The following is a 22079-nucleotide window of genomic DNA, read 5'->3' as shown; positions in this document are numbered from 1 at the left end:
CGTTGGTGGGGAAGATTCTGTGGATCTCTCTTTCGTTACCTTACAGCTCAAAGTGCCTGTCTGCGTTGCTGTCTTTCATCAGAAAGCTGGGAGGCAAGGCAAAGGGGAGGAGCTTCTCAGCTTTGCAGACTCAATCAATAACTGGAGCGTGTCACTACCCAATCCTGACCACTGGAGCCAGTGCAACGAGAAGAAGCGTTCAGGTAAGTCAACGCCCATTCTGATTGGTTGTCAGACTCCCATGGGGCCATGCAGGGGTAACTTTGTAGATTGCCTTGAGTCCCAGGCTTGGTTGAATCTTGCTGAGTGATGTAATCTCCCCAGGTGCCATGTGGTGAATTCTGTTAGTAGATGGGTAGAGGGCTAATCCTATTATGTCCTGAGGGCCATGTCTTAATCCCATCACCCTGGAGCTGAAGGGGGGGAGGGGCAGGGAGCTGCAGGGAGCTGCTTTGTCTTTAAAACATGTTTCTCCTTTTCTTATCCAGGGAAATATAATATTCTGCCTTTTTAATATTTCCTAAAATATTTCATTCTTCTAAGAGAGGGGGTGGGTGCTAACTTTCTTCAAGCTAAACTGTCATGGAATAAAAGGAGTAGATAAATGGTTAAGAACTGAGAACAGAAACAAAGAGTAGGGAATAATTCCTGTAATAAACCGAATAGGAATTTTCAATTTAACTTAAATGATCTGGAATTAGGAAGAGCAATGAGACAGCTAAGTTTACTACCATATTAACGTTACATTAGTTAACATGGATAAAACAAATTATAATTGTAAAAATCTACAAAAGAATATCTTCACACTGGATGAGTGTTCAGTAATTGACAAATGTAGTATGTGTAAACAAGCGTAAAATGATGGAAATGTGCAGTTATGCCCTTTTCTTTCATTACTTTGAATTAGAAAAAAATCAGCAAAGAAATCTTGGGGTTATAGTGGATTGCTCCATAAAAATATTAATTGCTATATGATATAAAAACAGTAAATTCCCTTTCAAGTCAGTAGAGAGAAATTTAATATTCACTGTATATACAAATTTAGAGTGAAACATTGTTTGTAAATTCAATTCAATAGTAACAGATCAAAAACGCTATATACTCAGAAAGGTGTGGGGAAAGGCCACAAAAATTATCAAGGAACTGACAAAAAGGCTGTGGTGTTTGGAGTTTTTTTAATAGAAGAGCAGGAGATACTACAAAATGTGTTAAATTATTGATACCATGGAGAATATAATTTTGCTAAAGCTATTAGAAGCAAGCATCATCTAACGAAATGAGTTGGAGACTGACAGATAAAAGTAAACACTTTTTCATACAGCAATATAAATTAATTAATTTATTAAATTTAATTTATATAACTGCCCATCTCAAATAATCTTCCCTTATTTTTGGAACTCACCAGTTAGGCACTTGGTGTAGGAATCAAAGCACTTTTAGCAGAGCTGAATACTATCTGCTTGTCTAACATTGGGAAGGCCATCACTGGTTTAATTGGTTTCATACTATTATTTTTTCCTAACTTTCTCCTACAATCTACCTTCCTATAATTTAGACCTATTCTTCTATTGCACAGTAGACAACAGATCATGACTATCTTACCTTCAAATGTTGATACAACCATATAAATTATTTCAAGGTAGTTATGAATTCACCTAGTTATCATACTACTCAACCATGTTTAAAGACCTTGGGAACTAGAATTGGGATAATTTATCAGATGCTTTGCTGAAATATGCAAGTCTAATAAAATTACTCAATAAAAGAAAAAAATCTATTGTTTTTAATAAATCCTTGTTAATGTATAATAACTAGTTTACAGATCAAAAGCTTAATTGGTCTAAATTTCTGAGTGACCATAATTTTTTATTATTCTTTTTCTTTTTTTAAAATATAGGAACAGTGTTTGCCCTCTTTCAGTAATTTAGAACCTCACTAAGATTTTTCCAAGATTACTTCTCTATCAACCTTATACTGCAATCTTCTACTTTCAAAGTGCTCTTCACAATTGCCAAATATTTTTGTACTTTGCCATTTTATTGCAAAATAGAGCTATTTTATGCAGCTACAATGCATTCAGAAAATATCCAGACCCTCTTCACTTTTGTCAATTTTGTTATGCTGCAGCCTAATTCTACAAGTTGTTGACTTGAGTGGTGGCTCAGCAGACTAATAGCATTGTGATTAACACCAGCTGTCTGCAATTACTGTAAGTTCGAATCTCACCAGGCTCAAGGTTGACTCAGCCTTCCATCCTTTCTAAGGTAGGTAAATTGAGGACCCAGTTTGTGGGGGCAATAAGCTGACTTTGTATAAATATACAAAAGTATGAAGGCTATTGCTTAACGCATTGTAAGCCGCCCTGAGTCTCCGGAGAAGGGTGGCATATAAATCATTTTTTAAAAAAAATATCATTTTTTTCTCATTAATCTACACTCAGTACTCCATCATGGCAAACTGAAAACAGAATTTTAAAAATTTCTGTAAATTTATTAAAAAGAAAAAACTGACATAACACATTTCCAGAAGTATTCAGACCAGGGATGAAATGCTACTGGTTTGCACTGGTTTGGACAAACCGGTAGTGATAAAAACTACCAGTTTGGGTGAACTGCAGGGGAAAAAAAGCTACCGGTTCGTCTGAACCGGTATTTCCGACGCAGCTGTGCCACTCTGTTTATATCACTAGAAAGCAGGAAATCTGCTTTGTAGCAAAGCTAAATCATGCGGCATAGCTATTCCCTCCCCCTCGCTGTTCTACTTACTTTCTCAAGCCTCCTTTTTTGTCACGAAGCATGCGTTTGGCACACCCTGCGCATGCGTGGGCAGCAAACCATGGAGGATTTCACCACTGATTCAGACCCTTTGCAACAACACTTGAAATTTAGCTCAGATTCTCTTCTATAGAAAGAACACACTTCACAGCTGACAATGCATACTGTAGCAGAGCAAAAGCCATGAGGTCAAAGGAATTGCCTGCAGAGCTCAGAGATAGGATTATTCCAAGGCCCAGGTCTGGGGAAGGCTACAATAAAGTCTCTGCTGCACTGAAGGTTTGCAAGAGCACAATGGCCTCCAAAATTCTCAACTAGAAGATATTTGGCACAATCAGGACTATTCCAAGAACTAGTCGCCTGGTCAAACTGAGCAATTGGGAGAAAGGGGCCTTAGTAAGGGAAGTGATCAAGAACCTGATGGTCACTCTGTTTAAGCTCCAGGGATCCTGTATGGAGATAGGACAGTTCCAAAAGGACAACCATCATTGCAGCCCTCCACCGATCTGGGCTTTATGGCAAAGTGGCTAGACAGAAGCCTCTCCTGGATGCAAAACATATGAAAGCCCACTTGGAGTGTGCAAAAAGCACATTAAGGACTGTCAGACTGTGCGGGACAACACTCTCTGGTCTGATGAAATCAAGATTGAACTGTTTGGCCTCAATTCTAAACATTATGTCTGGAGGAAACTAGGCACCACACATCACCTGCCCAATATCCTAGCACTGAAGCGTGGTGGTGGCAGCATCATGCTATGGAGGTGTTTTTCAGCTGCAGAGACTGGGAGACTGGTCAGGGTTGAGGGAAAGCTGAATGAAGCAAATACAGGGATATCCTCAATGAAAACCAGGACCTCAATCTGGGCCAAATGTTCACTTTTCAACATGACAATGATTCTAAGCACTCAGCCAACACAATACAGCAGTAGTTTAGGGACAACTCTGTGAATGTCCTAGAGTGGCCCAGCCAAAGCCCTGACTTGAACCTTATTGAACATCTCTAGGGAGATCTAAAAATTGCTGTCCACCAACGGTCGCCATCCAACCTGACTGAGAGGATTTGCAAGGAAGAATGGCAGAAAATCCCCCAATCCAGGTGTGCAAAGCTTGTCGCGTCATACCCAAAAAGACTTGAGGTTGTAATTGCTGCTAAGGGTCTTCTACAAAGTACTGAGTGAAGGATCTGAATACTTATGCCAATGTGATATTTCATTTTTTTTTCTTTTTAATAAATTTAGACATTTCTAAAATTCTGTTTTCACTTTGTCATTATGGCGTATTGAGTGTAGATTAATAAGGAAAAAAAGAATTTCAACAACTGTAGAATCAGGCTGCAGAATAACAAAATTGACAAAAGTGAAGGGGTCTGAATACTTACTGAATGCATTGTATTTCTTTATTTTGAACATATCTCTTCTTTTTGTTGTTCTCTTCTTTTGTGATACTCACACTGACTGTCCAATTTTTTGTTATCTGTGCATATTTTTCCTTGGTAACTAATTCTCTTTTTTACCTCCTCTAAGTGTCTTTTTTATTTTCTTCTCAGTATTTTTTAGGCAACAATATCTGCTTTCTCATTTTTTAAGCATTGGAATTATTTGCATTTGTGCTTTCAATTTACTTAGGAATTTACTTTTAACTTGAGTTTCATTTCCCATCTCCTGCCGTTGAATCTGTGTAAGTATTGCTCTGAATTCAGTAAAATCTACTTTCTTGAAGACCAAAGTACTATTTTTATTACATTTCATGTTAATATTTTTTATAATTGACTAGCCATTTTCTGTCTTTACTGTTACCTTCATTTCATTGATTAAGTATCTCTGTTGGTTTGCATCTGCTGAAGTATAGCCAATCCACTTGTGTCTTCCTTCTTTCTGAATGAGAGGATACGTCAGGAATTAACAGGAGGAACCATGCTTGGCTAAGCTGTTTCCCAGCAGATGGAGTAATTAAAATCCTGCATTACTGTTCTTCATGTCTCCTTGGAAGAGCTGCCAGTTGCTTTTAAAAAGCATTGTTCACATTTTATTTTGGTTGGGCATTCAGTAGAAGATAACCAGCTGCAGCATTATTTCAACTTTTTACTCCATTTATTTTAATCCAGGTGACTTAGTGGCCTGGTTCATTCTTTAGGATTTTTGAGGAATGGTTATCTCTTAAGATAAGGGGCAACTCCTTTTATATTACTGAGTTCCTGATGAATAAGCTAAGTTTCAGTTTTTATATTCTAAACATAGATGTTACCTCATATGTCTCAGTTTTACTATTATCTTCCTATGTTAAGAATTTTAGATTTGTTGCCTGTATTGTGTGTGTGTCTTCAATCCTGTGTCCACACAGTGATCTACCTTAAAGCAGAAGACCTGTAAGTGCAAAAAAAAATAGTTGCCTCCTAATCAGCGATTTCTGGCTTTGAATCCCTAGGTGCTGTTCAACTAAATCTCCCATTTCCACTGACCCTTAGCCCTGCTGGCCAGCAATGACGGAGCCTGTAATACAGGGTATTGGAAACCAAAACTAGGAAATACTACTAGATAAAGAAAACATCTGATATATGAGAGTTATCTACTTAGGCTACATTTCAATTCCAGCCAGATATCCAAATTTTTAGTTCATTACTTGAACTAAACTGTATTTGGGCAACTATTATATGATTACATTATTATAGTTAGCATAGTAATTTAGAGTTGTAACTAAAAATTGTTGAATGGCAGTTGAAAACTGTAATAGCTGTTGTTTTACTAGAACCTCCCTAAAAGGCCCCTTTCTTTTGCTCAGTTAAATGTGTCTGTGTTATTGTGTTGCTTTGGTCTGTTGCTTGCCCAAGCTCTTTTTTCCCTTCCCTCTCCATGTTGGCCCACATATCAGCAGAGTTAATCATTCATTAGCATGATAATTTAACTGTTTATATTGATGGCTAGGAACTGCTTTTGAAAGGGGAGTGTTTTTCAAATGTGGAAAAAAAAAATCTTTCTACTTGCAAGCATTTTTTTCCCTGGGAACAACTATTTTTATAAGAGGCTTGATTTTATTGTGAATTATAGATGACAAATATGTTCAAGTGGCTGACCCAAGTCAGAGCAATGTATCCCAAAGATTGTAGGAAGGGCCCATTGGAAGCAAAGCATTTAACTTTTATGAAATCGTGGGAAGAGCTATTATTGCTGTTTTTGTAGGAAATGTGAGGCCTCGGTTCAGTATACAAATCTATACTATAAAAAGATAGTTTATCTCAGAAGTTGGGCTAAATGTTAGGGATTGCAACACTAAAGAGCTCCGTGCAGAAAGCCAGCAGCCAAAAATTCCCAGCAATCTCTCCGGGCCTGTCCTTCCCCCGGCTGAGCCCTAGAGATTTTATGGCAGCGCTTTCTCTCCCGCTCTCCTCCTCCCTTTCCTGCCTTATCCTCCACCCCCGTGCTTTGGCTCTTGGAAAAAAGATCCTCCAGCCTGACTAGAAAATCAGCCTTGTTTCCTCAGAAACCGCAGCTGCTGCTAGAGGGGGAAAAAAAAACACGTCAGGCTGGCCCTCCAACAGGCACAGATGTGCCTTTGTAAATCTGTATAAATGCTGAGCAGGCTTGCGTGCTGAGGGCAGATATCCTCCCCTCCCGAGGACGGGGCCAATGCAAATGGCAGGCCGTTTCTCTTTTCATAAAGGCACCCCTCCCTATGAGCTCCACCTCCCTCCACCCGCGCCCTGTTTTCTCTTTAGTTGTCGTTTGCTGCATTAGGGTTAGAGCTACCTTTTAAAGTTTAAACCTCCATAAATCTAGGAGTCGCACACTCATAAAGGCTCTGGCAACTAATTTGCTCCCACGTCTCCTTTGCTTTGTTCTTATCTCACAGCCCTCAGCGAGTTGCGGACTTCTCTATTTTTTGCCGTCTTAAGTTGTTTTACACATTTTCAAAAAGAGTGTGCGTGCGTGCATATGCGCCACATTGCAGGGTGAATTCTGTCGTTCGCCGAGGGCGCGCACAAGGCAGGGAGGAATTTGGGTCGAAACTTTCTGCAGCCATAGGGAGGATGTGCTTAAAATAAAATTGTTGCCGGGATAATTTACGACGACGAGGGCTCTTTATCGTGCCATCTTTAAAGAGACAAATCCACCCCCTCTTGTTTTCTCCCTCGTCTCGCTTGTCCCTTTTGGAGCCTTTCCTTTTCTTCGCCTTCCCCTCCCCCCTTTTAATATAACTTCCAGGCGGATGAGTTGCAACTCGTTCTGCGTAATTAAAAAGAGTGGATGATGGTTGGAACAGGATGGAAAATAAGAGCGCGGGGGAGGGAGGGAGGCGGGCGGCGGGAGGAAGAAAGCTAGGAGAGCGCTAATGCTGAAGCAGACAAAAACAGGTCGGGCTGATCCGGAGTGGGGGCTGGGACGGTTCCCTGTCATTGGCTCTTGCCGAGGCTCCGGAGCAGCTGTGCGAGACGAGCGCACGAGGCCGGTTGGTGCCCAGGCGCTTCGCTTGTTCCATATCTCAGAACTGCTAGTTGGAGCCAAATACAGCCTCGTCAACCTTGACTGGCGGGAAAACCGACCCAGGGCATTTGTGGGTCCTGTAAAACAGAGCTTTGCCTATCCTGCAGATCTTTTAAATGTTAGGGATTTTGCATAGTCCGTTATTACATTTCCCTCCCTCTAACTTCCTAAATATATATGTGTGTGTGTGTGTGTGTGTATCCCTTGAATTATTTGGGTCTCTCCTTAAGACTTAACAAATGTTTGTTATCTTAATACTACTTACTTTGTATGAACCTACTATTAGTTACTCTTCCCTCCTTTTGAATTTGCTTGAATCTGACTCTTTCATTACCCTTTCACATTAAACTCAAATTGTGAATAATGAGGATGAGCATCTTTGAGCTGTGTGTCAGTTGAGTATTGATTTGGGTTTTGGAGTCTTTCAAATTTCAGCTGTTTTTTCTACATCTGTAAAAATAAGACTAATGAAGGTCAACCTGAAAAAGGTGTAAGAAGAAATAAGACAGAAAAATATTGTAAATCAAATGGATACATTTCACACACACACACTATATATATGTGTGTGTGTGTGTTTATGTATGTATGTATACACACACACACACATTTCTGATAGACTACTATAGAAACATGACGAGAACTTTAATCCCCCCCCATCCCAGTCTATAGAGCAGAGAAAGAACTGATGCACAGGACAAGGACTGAATGTAGAGTAATCTGTTTTATTGGATGCCCGGTTTTTTCATATAGATATACTGTATATACCGTATAAGTGTGACTCTATCTTCAGTGGTGTTATATAAATATGCGCAAGTCAGTTATTTTGAGTCTATAGTGCTTCCTAACTGTTGTGAATTTTAATTAAAGAGGCAAGCTCACACTTTTTTAAAAAATATGTTTCTCTGGTTTTATATATATAAGGATAGAATTAAATGTCATCAGAGAATGCAGTGATAATAGTGTAGAATAATTAAATACATTTGCCTTTCATCAACTGCACAGTCTGAAGATTTTGAGGACACTTAAAATTTGCTTATCCTCCTTAATGTAGATTATCTACTGTAGCCTGGTAGATAATCACTGGTAACATTTAGTCTGAAATAAATGTTTCGGGGTATGCCTCTTAAGAAATAATAGTTCAGTTCCATAGATTTAAAAAAGTAACATAATTGCGGAAATATTGCATTGAAAACATATTTATTTATATATATTAATTATATTATATTTAGCTTTTTTGGGAAAATATTTTATAAGTCATATTTTTAACTATAATATATTTCACCATATAAATTCTACTGTTATATAGCAGGAGATGTAGGACTAATTTTTGAATTACCATAGTAACATCTTTGTGAACAATTGCATTAAAATAAACTTTTTGTGCAGCATTTTATATTTGAAGTAATATAATTCATTTTATCAATATCCATGTAAATATTAAAGATATGGATTTCAAGATACATACAATATGGAAATAGGTTTTTCAGCTGTTTATTGACTTGTTCACTTATTTCCTTTGTTCATTTCTCTTGCTCTCAGCAAAAACAAGTATTCTACCTAAGTATAATCCTGTAGCCGAAGCAAAAAGTTTTCTACATGTTCCCTTGCTTAGGCTATAATTGTTTAGTATGCAGTCCCTTAAACTGCAGATATTTGTAAACTCCTTGAAAAGGCAATTATAATGAAGGTTATCAGTGACTAGTTTTTATTTGATCTGAAGCACAAGTTCTTTATTTGAAAGAACCACTTTTTTTGTTGTGTAGAATACATTTGTATGCATGAAATGAACTCTAAAAACATGAAAGTGTTGAAAAGATTTGCCAAGGCTAGATAGTTTAGAGATTAAAGCTCTAGCCTTTCACCTTTGAGGCTGCACTTTGAGTCTTTCCTCAAAGCCTGTGTAAAATGAGCTGCTTGGTCTGTGCTAAGTCTTGAGTACTTTCAACCCCAAAGTGGAGAACTGATATAGACTGTTATTGGAGAATATAAATTTAGTTATAGGTTTTGAAAGTATTGTATAAAGTGTTTACACTTCTATTATATTTATGGATTTTACCTATGTAGGCAAACAAAGTAATGAAAATAGTCTCTATAGAGAATATCAGAATTGCTGCCTTCACATAATCACATGTGCATGTCTGAATCTGTAGTCTAATGCTGTATGTTTATCTCTCTGCTTGCGTTTATTAGCTGCTAACTTGAATTACAAGTAGTCCTGTAATTCAATTTACGATGGAGTTTTAAAAAGCTATTTAATGATCTGTCCTTGAAATTAGAACTGCCACCCTGCCCCTGATGGACATGTGATGGTATTTTGGGCATTTGGTCACTCTACAACTGGTTGCCAAGCACCTCGTGATCGTCTGAATCTTCCCCAGAAAGTCAATGAAGAAGCCAGCAGGGAAGCTTGCAAACTCCTGTTCCCTGCCAGAGGATTTCCCATCCGCCCCATGCCTGGGCGCTGGGATAACATCTGCAGTAGGATCCAAGTTTCCTTTCTTTAGCCTGTCTCTGAAATTCCCTTCTGTACAAGGAAGGAAGCTGCTTTCCCTTCCTTAGCAGGCAGCTCTTTCACTCAGTCTGCTTAACAACCCAGGTTCTAGGAAATCCTGGATTGTGATTGTTGAGCACAATGGTCACATGGGTGTCTCACATAACAATCACTTCACTCAATGACTTAAATTCTGGTCCCAATTGTGGTTGTAAGTCAAGGACTATCTGTAGTTTTGGGTGGGGGAGAAATACATGTGTAAAAGTCACCCTGTATTGTAGACCTGATGTTACTTTATCATTGTGAAATATCTATATTTCATAGAACTTTTTTGTTTGCATTATTAGCCAATCACAATTTAAAATTAGGAAGGAATTTTTCCATATGAATTGGCTTATTTTTTGAAAATTGTTTCTTACTGAAGTATAATGAAATTTTTCACCCCTTAATGAATTTTTTAAGGGGTGGGAATAATGATTTTTTAAGGGGAACCGGGAGGAAGACCAAGAGGTTTGGGGGGACGAACCCACTAGGGTCAGAGCTGAGCCCGGCACGGGGACGGTTTGGAGGGTGCAGGTCGAGGGATTGGGGAGGGGCTGGAGGACTATCCGGAGGAGGAATTTTCCATCAGCACGGTGAATGGGAGGGGCAGATATGGCGGGAGCAGGGGACCATATCATGTGTCGGGGGCTCGCACTTGCTATCTGAGAGCAATTGCTTGCCCCGGTCCCCAAGGCTCCGCTCGGACACTAGGTGGCTTAGATACTCAGGAGCTGGGCCTTCGGCTGATGCTGTGCAACACCAGGTCCATGGTAAATAAGGACCCCCTCATTCACGATCTTATTCAAGAGGGAGGAGCGGACCTGGCGGGTATTATGGAGACCTGGTTGGGCCCGGAGGGCGGCGTCCCTCTGGTCGAAATGTGCCCACCAGGCTTCAGAGCATTCCATCAGCCGAGGGCCCAGGGGCGGGGCAGGGGGGGGTGGCGGTTATTATTAACGAGGATCTGGGTCCGAGGGAGACCACTGTGCCTCAGATAGCCGGATGTGAGTCCCTCCTTGTGAGGTGGGGTCATGGGGTTCAAATGGGCTTGTTGCTTACGTACCTGGCTCCCTGCCTCGTGGCAACAGCCCTACCTGAGCTACTCGATGTGATAGCCACGGTGGCAGTAGATACACCCAGGCTTTTAGTCATGGGTGATTTCAACTTGCCATCCGTTGGTGAAACATCTGAGGTGGCTCGGGAGTTCATGGCTTCCATGACGGCCATGGACCTGACCCAGTTAGTTCATGGCCCTACTCACAGGGGAGGTCACACTCTGGACCTGATTTTTGTCTCTGGCCAGTGGTTGAGTGGTCTTGTTATTGGGGATATAGACATGGAACCCTTGTCATGGACAGACCACTCACTCCTTGGCCTAGATCTTCGAACCGCTGCCCCCCCCCGCCGTAGGGAGGCGGATCCAATTAGATGGATCCGCCCCAGGCGCCTGATGGATCCTGAGAGGTTCCAGATGGAGCTTGGGCCATTTCCTGAGGTTCTAGCACATGACTCGGCCGAGGACCTGGTAGCCGCCTGGGATAGGGCGGCTGGTGGGGCCTTGGACCGAGTCGTGCCTTTGTGGCCTCTGACCCGGTGCCGATCCCGTGCGGCTCCTTGGTTCACCGAGGAGCTGAGGGAAATGAAGCGCCGGAAAAGACGCCTGGAGAGCGGTTGGAGGGCTAGTCTCGCTGAATCTGATCGAACACTGGTAAGGTCGCATATTAAGACCTACCTAGTGGCGATAAAGACGGCAAAGTTTAATTACTTTTCCGCCTCTATTGCGTCATCAGGGAATCGTCCGGCCGCCCTGTTTAGGGTGACCCGCTCCCTGCTCCATCCGGGAGTGCGGGAGGATCCCTTGGAAGGCAGGGCGGAGGATTTTGGACAATACCTGTATGACAAAATCGCTCAGATCCGGCGGGATTTGGACTCTGACTGGGTAGATCAGGGCAGAGTGACGAGGAATAGTCTTGAGAATGTTATCTGGGAGGAGTTTGACGCTGTGACTCCCGATGATGTGGACAGGATTTTGGGGAGACTTAGTGCGGCCACATGTTTACTGGACTCGTGTCCCTCCTGGTTGGTACTGGCTTCCCGGGAGGTTACACGAGGCTGGTTCCAGGGTGTTATCAATGCTTCGCTGAGTGAGGACCACTTCCCCGCTGCCTTGAAGGAGGCGGTGGTGAGGCCTCTCCTCAAGAAGCCGTCCCTGGATCCAGCAATATTGGCCAACTACCGTCCTGTCTCCAACCTTCGCTTCATGGCGAAGGTTGTGGAGAGTGTGGTCGCACGACAGTTCCCACAATTCCTGGAGGAAACATCTTATCTAGATCCGTTCCAGTCAGGTTTCAGGTCTGGGCACAGCACGGAAATGGCATTGGTCGCGTTGGTTGATGATCTCTGGAGGGCTCGGGACAGGGGTTGTTCCTCTGTTCTGGTCCTGTTAGATCTCTCAGCGGCTTTTTATACCATCGACCATGGTATCATGCTGCACCGGCTGGAAGAGTTGGGGGTGGGAGGCAAACAGATGACCACAAGCATTTAGTTTATAGGAATTAAGGATATATTGGTTGACAATAAGATGGGGAAGGGGAAAAAAAGTGATAGAATATCAAGAACAAGATGCATGCCAATTGATTGGGGCTTTTCACATGGTAAATTATGATAGGGTCAGAATTTCAGCCAAGTAATTCACCAATAACAGCCCTTAGAATGTGGTATCTTAAGGTTATAGGGGCAAACAGGACTAAACAGACTCATTCTAGATGCACTATGGTGGCACCAAGTTTAAGGACAGCATGATTTCTGGTTGGCCCTGGAATGGGACGGGGCAATGATAAAGCAGAATGTTTTCAAAGAACAAAATCAGAAATAAACATAACTGCTAATGTGATGTATATAACATACTGCTTGTTTGCTGCTAAATAAATGGCAATGTAACATCTGAACAGGAGCCATGAGTAAGCTATGAGTGTTTATTTATTACACTGATGGAGCCCTGAAAAATCACTAAGAAACACAAAAAACAATATGTAGTAAAATTTCATAAATAAAATGTGCACAAACAAGTGAAAACAGTACAATTAAGAAAATGTGAGACGGAAGCAACCAGATTCACACTTGTAGAGTTATATTTGTTGCCTGTGGAATCTCCTCATATTGCCTGCTCCTGGGAACATTCAGATAAGGTTTTATGGAGGAGGGAAGGAGATCAGTCCTGAAAGTCCCACAAAAAGTTCTTGTGGCTGAACTTCTTTTTCAATTTAAATAGTCAACTGTAGCAAAAATAATTGATCTAGAGCTCGGCTGTTTGAAGTATTGCATATTCCCAACATAGGGTTTATTATAATTTCTGAAAATATTAATATTTAATTTTACCTCCAAATAGTATGGACATGTATTTTGATCTCCATTATAAACTCTATTCTGCCCTTTAATTAATGCCTGTAAGATTGCCATTCTGATCTAGAAAAATCCCATTGAAATCCATGACTCTTACTTTTGAATAAAATGTATGTGGTATGCTATAGATTATTATGTACATGATTTGGTTAGTGTTACATAACATTATAAAAGTAGAATTGGGTATCTTTGTTTCAGCAATGTTTCCTCTATCACTTCCTAAACTTTGTAGCTTTGAAAATACATGCTTGTATGATCAGAAATGGGTGACAAACACCAATGCTTTAATTAGCAAGCAAACAATTAGTATGCATACTTATTCAGAAAATACATTAATTAGAAAATTGATTTTAATCAATTATTTAAATCAGGTCTTTTCTGGGGTGATTTAAATCATTTTGATTTAAATCAATTTGTCCTGCCCTGCTTTCCCTGCATCCCACACCTTCTTGTAAATTCTCCTCATTCTCCCTATTAGCATTTTCAGACAACACAGAAGCTCAAGGACACTTTGCTCATGCAGTGGTATTACAATAGAAATGACAGCGTTCCTTCCATTTGCTCATATCAGTATATCACTAACAAATATTTAAAAAATCAAAAATATGTATTTATTGAAAATTTATTGAGCATTAATGGGCCACCTGTCAGGATAATCTCCCAAAGTTGCTTCCAATTTGTAAACAAAAAAAGCAAAAACTACTATTTGAAAACAAAGCAAAGCACTTTCTTATCAATCATTCCACAGATCAGTACTTGTGTTTTCAATAAAAACATATCACAACTGATTTTTAAGTACAATAAAAGGCAATGCAATCACCCTCAGATTTTATTTTAACTAATTAGTTTTATTGCCTTGAATTAAAATTATTGACCTGTATGATTCTATCAAATACTATATCATTCCTTTGAACGGCCCTATTCTGAATACAGGCCCTATTACTATGCTAAAAAAGGCCAGCTTCTTGTGTTTACATGCTGTTAAAGTAGCATTAAACTAAGCTGTGGGGCTATTCTTAGTGATGTCAGAAATGACTCATTAATTATGACACTGATTGTGGAATTTCATCTCTACCTAGTTATGACTCTCTCCAAATGCTGTTAAGTGTTCAGCACAAGACAAAAAGCATATTTGCTTACCCAGACACTTGGCTGCCTTTTTGCAACTATGTTTTGTCATTATTACTTTTGTGATTTTTTTCTTAATTTGTTTTTAGATAGATCCATGTTTCTTTTCTTCTTCGTGTACTTTGCTTTGGGATTATTCTTAATGATAAAAAGTCACGCATTTAAAATCAATAAACAAGGAATAAAGACACTGCTCCAACTACATATTCAGCGAAAACTAATTGAAAAGTGATAAAATATTACTAGTTTCACATCGTAATACATTCTTATTTCTTTATTTAATTTCTGTAATAGCCCATCACAAAGGATGATTCTGGGCAGTTTACAATTCTAGAATGTTTAAACGTTTTTTAAATTATCTAACAAGTTTAAAACCAAAGATGGGGGCCTTCATACATTTGGAGCCCCAGGTATATAGCCAGGATTTAGAGCCCACAACAGGGTTGGAGCCATTACGCTTTCCAAAGGGAAAATATTCCATAGGCTATAGCAGAGAAGGCCCATCTTCTGGTCCCTGCCAGACAATACTCTGGCTGATGAGTTCCACAACTTGCCCAATCTGTTAAAACCAAATTGCATGGGTTCAATTGGAAAAAGTCCCTCAGGAAATCTGGTCCCAAATCATGCAGGTTTTTAAAGGTGACAACCAGCACCTTGAATCGCGTCTGAAAATATACCAATAGCCAATGCAGCTCACACGCCAGTGGTGCTTACATGTGCTATCTATCTAACATCACTTACTATCCAAGAAGCTGCATTCTACACCATTTGAAGCTGCCAAATGCTCTTCAAGGGTAGCCCTATGTAGAAAGTTGGATCTGAATGAGACATTACAAGAGCATGAGTTATGGTGACAGAGCTGCCTAGTCCAGGAAAGGGTAAAACTGGCACATCATCTGAAGCTGTGCAAAGACTGTTCTAGGTATGGCTGCCACCTAATCTTTGATCAGGAGCTGTAAAAACTAGGCGGATACCTTGATTGTATACTGGGCTTGTCTTGGCAGTGCTGCTCCATATAGAATCAAAGATGAAAAGACCTTGTCACCAGAGGGACCAAATATCCACAGCCACTCAGTCGTGTTGGGGTTAAGTCAGACCTTGATTTGCCCCAACCAGATCCCAAACAGCCTTCAGACACTAAGTTAGGACATTCATGGCATGACTCAGAGGGCTTGGAGTAAAAATATAAAGCTGGGTGTCATTTGTATATTAGAGATATCTCGCCCCAAATTGGAAATTAGAATCAAGTCAGAATAGTCTCCAAGAATAATCTGTTACGGATTGACCATGAAGACCTACGGTTCCCAGCTGAAAGTACTCAAACGTATCAGTAATGTACAATTGATCTTGGACAATGATCTTTCTCTGATAAGGCCTCAGGTAGTAGAATTTTATGTTTATAGATAGCTAAAACACTGCTCACCAGCACAACAGACAAAAAGAACTCTGCTGCAGACCGAGATCTATGCTTTGTGCCTGCATCTATCCTGCATTCTATCCAGATGCAATTCATGCATGAAAATCAAGGAGGCCAGACTTAATGCAAAAGAATAAGTGGACACAAATCAGAGGTCAGAATGTTACTCTTCATAAACCATTAGAAATTCCTGAGAAAGGAAATTTAAAAACAAATATCATTATGAAACAAATGAATTTCCACCCTGTATCTTTAGCTTTGTCATGCTACATATGTTAATTGGTTCAGTACTTTTCATTTATAAGCAGATTTGCTCCATATATGTCACCTTCTTAGATCATTCTGGTGTCATGATAAAAGAGTTAAGGTGGGTGTGGGTGCGTGTTTGTTTTATTTATTTATTTATTTATTACATATATACACACCCTCTCACAGGTTGAGGCAGACTGTTTCCTAAATGTATGCATTAATTAAATTGAATGAAAAAGTACATGTTTACCTTGATGTGGCCCCCAAATCCCATTTTGCATATAAGGTATTTTATTTATGTAATTTATATGCCGCCCTTCTCCCGAAGGACTCAGGGCGACTTACAAAAAAAATGGAACAAAAATTACATAAACATTAAAAATCAAATTAAAAATTGATTAAAATTATTTAAAATCACCCTGCGGATCAGCCCATTTGATGAAAGAGCCACATCTTCAATTCGCGGCGGAAGGAGAGGAGATCAGGGGCTGTCCTAAGGCCAGTGGGCAGCCCATTCCAGAGGGTCGGCGCTCCCACAGAGAACGCTCTCCCCCTAGGGGCCACCAACCGACATTGTCTGGCACCTTGAGGCCCGCTCTATGGGAGCGCACAGGACGATGGGAGGATGGCAGGAAATGATCCTGCAAGTACTCCGGGCCTAAGCCATTTTAGCACACATGTGCACATCCACCAATCAACTTCCTTAATATTCACTTATTACAGTGATGTGTCCCCTCTCCTGTGGAAGTTTTAGGTGGTCACATGACAGGAAAGGGAAGCTCCCATTACATATAGCCAGCAGGAACCCATGTTAGGTAAATTGTGTAAAGAAATTTTGAGAAATCACAAATCACTTTGTGACTTGAATCTGTCTGTCTCAATTCAGGTTCAACATAAGGAATGGTATTTCAGGCCAGTATAAAATTTCTGCTCAGATGTAAATAAATGTGGAGAGCAAGTGATGAGACTTCAGTTGTTGGGAAATTACTTTGAGAAAGGAAACTGAGAAAAAGCAACTATCAACCATTGATGGTTGCTTTGCAGGAAGGTTGTATTGTTCTATTTATTAGACCCTCTGTACACCAGCTAAGATGGGGCTGCTGCATATGGCCTGCAAATTTTGGGACAACCACTGGTAGCCAACAAAGTTAGTTTTCTACATTTTCCTGCTGCTATGTAGCATCCATCTGGATTTTTGCAGTCCAGATCTTTAGGCCTAGTTAGCTTAAACTCCAGTGTAAGAATAGGGGAGGAACCTTGGTACAGACAACTGAAAGAAAGGGCCATTTGATATGAATTGTTTTGATTGTTTTGAAACCATAACTGAAATTTGAAAATATTTATACTAATTTGTCATACCAGCTACTGTAAATATTAACTATTATTATTGCTAATTGTTAACACTGGGTCATGTTTTGAGGCTAGTTTTGAGGCATATTTCTTACTAACAGACTCCCACTGAAATCTGGAGGAGTAAATTCAAATGAGAAAGCCAAGCTGAGATTTAAGAATTTATCACTATGCAAAATACTCATACGCATCATAATGTCCTGGCATCATGTTAAGTGTTTTCTTGCAAAATTATGTCTTGAAAACATTGTAACTGGTAAAATAGCTTTGAATACTGCTCCCCAGCCAATTTTTGTTTTTCTAGTATGAGTTATTTCTGCTTTTCAATACATCTGCAAGTGAAGCAGTTTTGGGGGGAAATGTAAGATAATCGCAATAATACACTATATGTTCTTCTTTACTAGCAGCAACCCTTTTCTATTATATACCATTGCCCTCAAATCTACTTTGGTTTGTAAAAGAGCAAATGAAGCAAAAATGTCAGTTATTAGGATTATAAATGTTAAGCAGCAGACCATTTATTTGCATGCATTAATGAGAAAATTTTGAGTAGTTATACTTTGCCAAACATAGTTCAAAGGCTTTCTTTCCATTCATGGATAAAGTGTTCTTTTCAGGACTCCCCCTCCCCTTTGTGCATGAGTGCATGGGAAGAGTCAGTATTCTGTAAGTTCACATGTACAAAACAACATGTAAACCCAATGGCTAGAATTGATTTTGGTAACTTTGCTTGGATAACTTCTTAATCTGTTGCTTTATTTGCATTATTGCTTTTGCTTGTTATTTAGGCATATTTTGACTGAATGGTGTAAATTCTTGCTAATTTATATGTTTAAAAATGAATGTATAGGTAGTCCTCGACTTAGAACCACAATTGAGCCCAAAATTTCCGTTGCTAAGCAGGACAGTCATTAGGTGACTTTTGCCCCATTTTATGACCTTTCTTGCCATAGTTGTTAAGTGAATCACTGCTGTTGTTAAATTAGTAACATGGTTGTTAAGTAACACGGTTGTCACAAAAAAGTGACCATGTGACTCTGGGACACTGCAACCGTCATAAATACATGCCAGTTGTCAAGCATCTGAAGTTTGATAATGTGACCACGAGGATGCTGTAAGGGTGAAAAATGGTCATAAGTCACTTTTGTCAGTGCCATTGTAACTTCAATCATCATTATATGAATGGATGTAAGACAAGGACTACCTGTATAGAGCTTTTGTAAATAGAGGTGGTAGTGCTCTTTTGTTCAAAATTTGTATCAATTAAAATGTTAACTGCTATTCAAAATCTACACTGAGCAAAATGTGGCAAATTAAAAAGTGCCGTATGTCCTGCTGCTTTCTTCATTGTGAAGTATTAATGAGAAATCCAGCACAGTCAACTGTCAGGAGACATCATAATAGCACGCAGGGAGGATTTGGGGAATTTTCCCCTGTGAACACCTAAGAAACTCAAAGGGGGGGGAGTGGTTTTAAGGCTTCCACTTTCTACTATGTTATTAATGGCTGGAAAAGTTTTCAATACAGTGGAATCCACTCAACTACAAATGGCCTTTGTTTAAGAGTAGGTTACTTGAATACGTAAGTGAACCTATTATTTACTTTGATCAATGAAAAACAGTTGAGTAATGCCAAGAGACGTTCTTGGGCTTTTTTCTTAGGCGTATGATAAGATCTTTGCCCAAACTGTTTGAAGTACTCCTCTGCTTCCACTAGAGGGGGATTCCTTCCAAACAAGGTTGTAATCTGTTAAAAGCAATTCCTGCAGTCCTTACATTTTGCAGGAGTGCCCAGCAGGGTTTATTTTACCACTTTGTGGTAAATGCATCTTTTTGTAAGGGTGATGGCATAAAACTAAAAAGTGTATGTGTATATTACGGAGGGCAAAATCCTTTCCTATTAACAAATAGAACTAGTTGATATTTTACAAGATTGCTCTTGACATGAGATGAAATATTGTATCAGAGAATTGAGGACAGATAGTCCTCAGGCTACAACCCTAATTGGGATTGGAATTCCCTTTGCTAAGCAAAAGATCATGTGCTTAGAGATGGCAGCCCAGATTGCAATCATCAGGTCAGAACTGCATGGTTGTTAGGTTAGGACCTCAAATTTCTCCTGCCCTGTGCAAACTGCCTCCACTTCAACCTCCCCACCTGCCTATTTTCTTCCATTTCTCCCTTTTTGGCTGCCCTGCACTCCTCTACCTGTTCCACCACCCCTCCCAGCTGACCTTCCTGTTTTCTCTCTCTGTTGCTGGCCTGAGATTCCAGCTCCGGGCAAAGAGGAAGCAGGACTGAAACAGTGGAGGAGATAGCATAGGCAGAGGAGCCTGAGTGGCGCAGCTGACTAATGCTACTGTTAAAAGATAGTATTTAGTTTCCAGCTGCCTGCAATTACTGCGAGTTCAATTCTCACCAGGCTCAAGGTTGACTCAGCCTTCCATCCTTTTTAAGGTAGGTAAAATGAGGACCCAGTTTGTGGGGGCAATAAGCTGACTTTGTATAAAATATCCAAAAGTATGAAGGCTATTGCTTAACGCATTGTAAGCCACCCTGAGTCTCCGGAGAAGGGCAGCATATAAATAAAAAAAAAAGCCACCCTATCTTCTCCTGCTAGTGCAATGATTGATAGCTGGCAGATTGTGGAGAGCGTAGCAGGACAGGCTGGAAAGACAAGGCAAAGCTGCTCTCATCACTAGGTAATGGCACGTTCCAGGCAAAGGTGGCAACTGTGGGAAGCACTATTTGGGGTGGCAGCAGAACTGGAGGAAGTGCAGGGATGCGGTTTATGTTGGAAATGTTCTTGGAGAACTGGCTTGCAGGCTCCAGCCAGGGGTGGAGATGAGCCCAGTGCCAACAGAGCCTACCTGCAGGCCCTCTATTCGTTTGACCCAGCCCTCCTTCTGCAAAGCCTAGCAAAGGGTCAGTGGCTTCCAATGCATGTCCAGGTCTTCCAGCGGCTTCCTGGTCTTGCAGGCCTGGCATGCTCCCATTGCCAGATGAGACTCCACTGCCCTGCTACACTTGCTGCGTGTGTCCCAGGTGTTGCTTGACAAGCCCCTGGTTCCCAGGCCAGTAGCAGGAGGAAGAAAAAGCCAAAGGTTAACTGGGATCGCAGCAGGGGTAGGCAGTGGACGACAACGGGAGAGATAAGTGGGTGGGGGGAGTTGAAGCAGAGGCTGTTCGTGAAGGTAGGAAAAATGTGACCCCAGGAGCTACCTACTGCTATGTGACTCTTTCAATTAATTCTTTTTAAAACATTAGGTTTTAAAATTTTCGTGTAAGAAACTTCAAAATTAAGATTAATTTTATTTTCAGGTATTTTCTTAGAGTTCTTCATATAGATAATCCTTAACTTATAATTGATAACTTATCTAGCATTCAAGTCATGATGGACCCATCCACCCCAATTTGTATTTATGACCTGGTTCGAGAGTTCTGATTGCCCCCTGTAGTCACAATACCAGATTTCAGGTACTTGGCAAACGATCCGCATTTATGGCTGTTTGCAGTGTCCCATGGTCACATGACCATAATTTATGACATTTTTCTCAAAAACTGGTATTTAGTTCCAATTTTTGGCAAAACACGTAGCAGACAATACCTTTGCTTAATGACCGAGGCAGTCACTTAATGACTAAACAATCACTTAACAACCATGGTGATTTTATTTTTTATTTATTTATTTATTTACATTTTGTGTTTCTAGACAGCCCATCTCCCTCAAGGAAGGACTTGCTTAATCACAATCAAGCAAAACAAGTTTGTAAAACTGGGTGATGACCTACTTTACGACTGTAGTGACTTACAACCACGCTCCATTATGGTCATAAGTCAAGGACTACCTGTAGTTTAAGTAAAAAGTACAGTTTTGAAGCCCCCGCCCCCTTTAATATAACCTCCCCCCTAATAAATGTGACTGATTTCTGATATTAATGCTAGTTCCATCCAAGACAAGAGTACAACTTGCCTTCTGGGGACAAACTATTACATAAATATTATATATTGTGCCACATTATATTTGGCTACTTTTTATGAGGCATAAAAAACTCGATTTGTTAAGTCTTCCTTACTTCCTCCAGCCCTAAAAAAGGGTTTTTATTATTTTGCTAAGTATAATTTCTGCTTAGATTAGCACTGCTGTTTTTATATATGGATTTACCTGACACAGTGTGTCTGTTCTATCTTGTATTTTTCTCACAAACTCTGTGACTCTGTTCACTTTTAAGTGACTACTTTTGAAATTTTATTTCTCCTTATAATTTCAGGTTGAAGTTTTAGCCTCGGAGGATGCTTCATTTGGACTCAAGGTCTGTAGATGATGAAATTTCTTTTCTTGGGTACTCTAAGTTTAAAACAGCTGCTTTAATTTTATATGAGAACATTTACTTTTTCCTGAAAATTATATCATTAATTCCTGTCCCGTAATATTTTGAGATTATTTCAATCAAGATGACATTTCATATTGTGTTTCACTTTTTTTCTAAATAAATTTTGTTTGCAAGAGAGATCAGGTTGGAATATGAGAACATGTTACAAAGTATTAATCACCTTTTAAATATATCATTTCATACAGGATGGATTTTGTTTTGTAGGTTTAGTAATGTGGCTCATGCCACTGAGACCTAGAAATTGATTTCTGAGCACTTTTGTAGTTTTCATATGCCTGGTATTAAATTCCTGACAAGAGAACTTTTTAAGGTTCTAGATTTACTTTTACAAATATTAACTTTATCTATCATTAAT

The 22079-nt window shown here is 40.0% G+C and overlaps 1 protein-coding gene across 1 annotated transcript in view; it reads left to right on the top strand.

Annotated features, from left to right (window-relative positions):
- ARID1B (AT-rich interaction domain 1B) overlaps positions 1–22079 on the top strand; it is a 449938-nt gene that overhangs the window by 237023 nt on the left and 190836 nt on the right. The window contains exon 5 of the mRNA XM_070932635.1: positions 21602–21643. Coding sequence (XP_070788736.1) covers positions 21602–21643 — 42 coding nt within the window. The remainder of the gene's footprint in view (positions 1–21601; positions 21644–22079) is intronic.

The sequence above is a fragment of the Pituophis catenifer genome, unplaced genomic scaffold (genome assembly GCF_029215685.1).
Source record: "Pituophis catenifer annectens isolate HBS135680 unplaced genomic scaffold, rPitCat1.0.hap2 SCAF_1, whole genome shotgun sequence".
In the NCBI taxonomy this organism is placed as follows: Eukaryota; Metazoa; Chordata; class Lepidosauria; order Squamata; family Colubridae; genus Pituophis; species Pituophis catenifer.
Note: the sequence above shows the minus strand (reverse complement) of the source record. Positions and strands in the feature narration are given on the sequence as shown.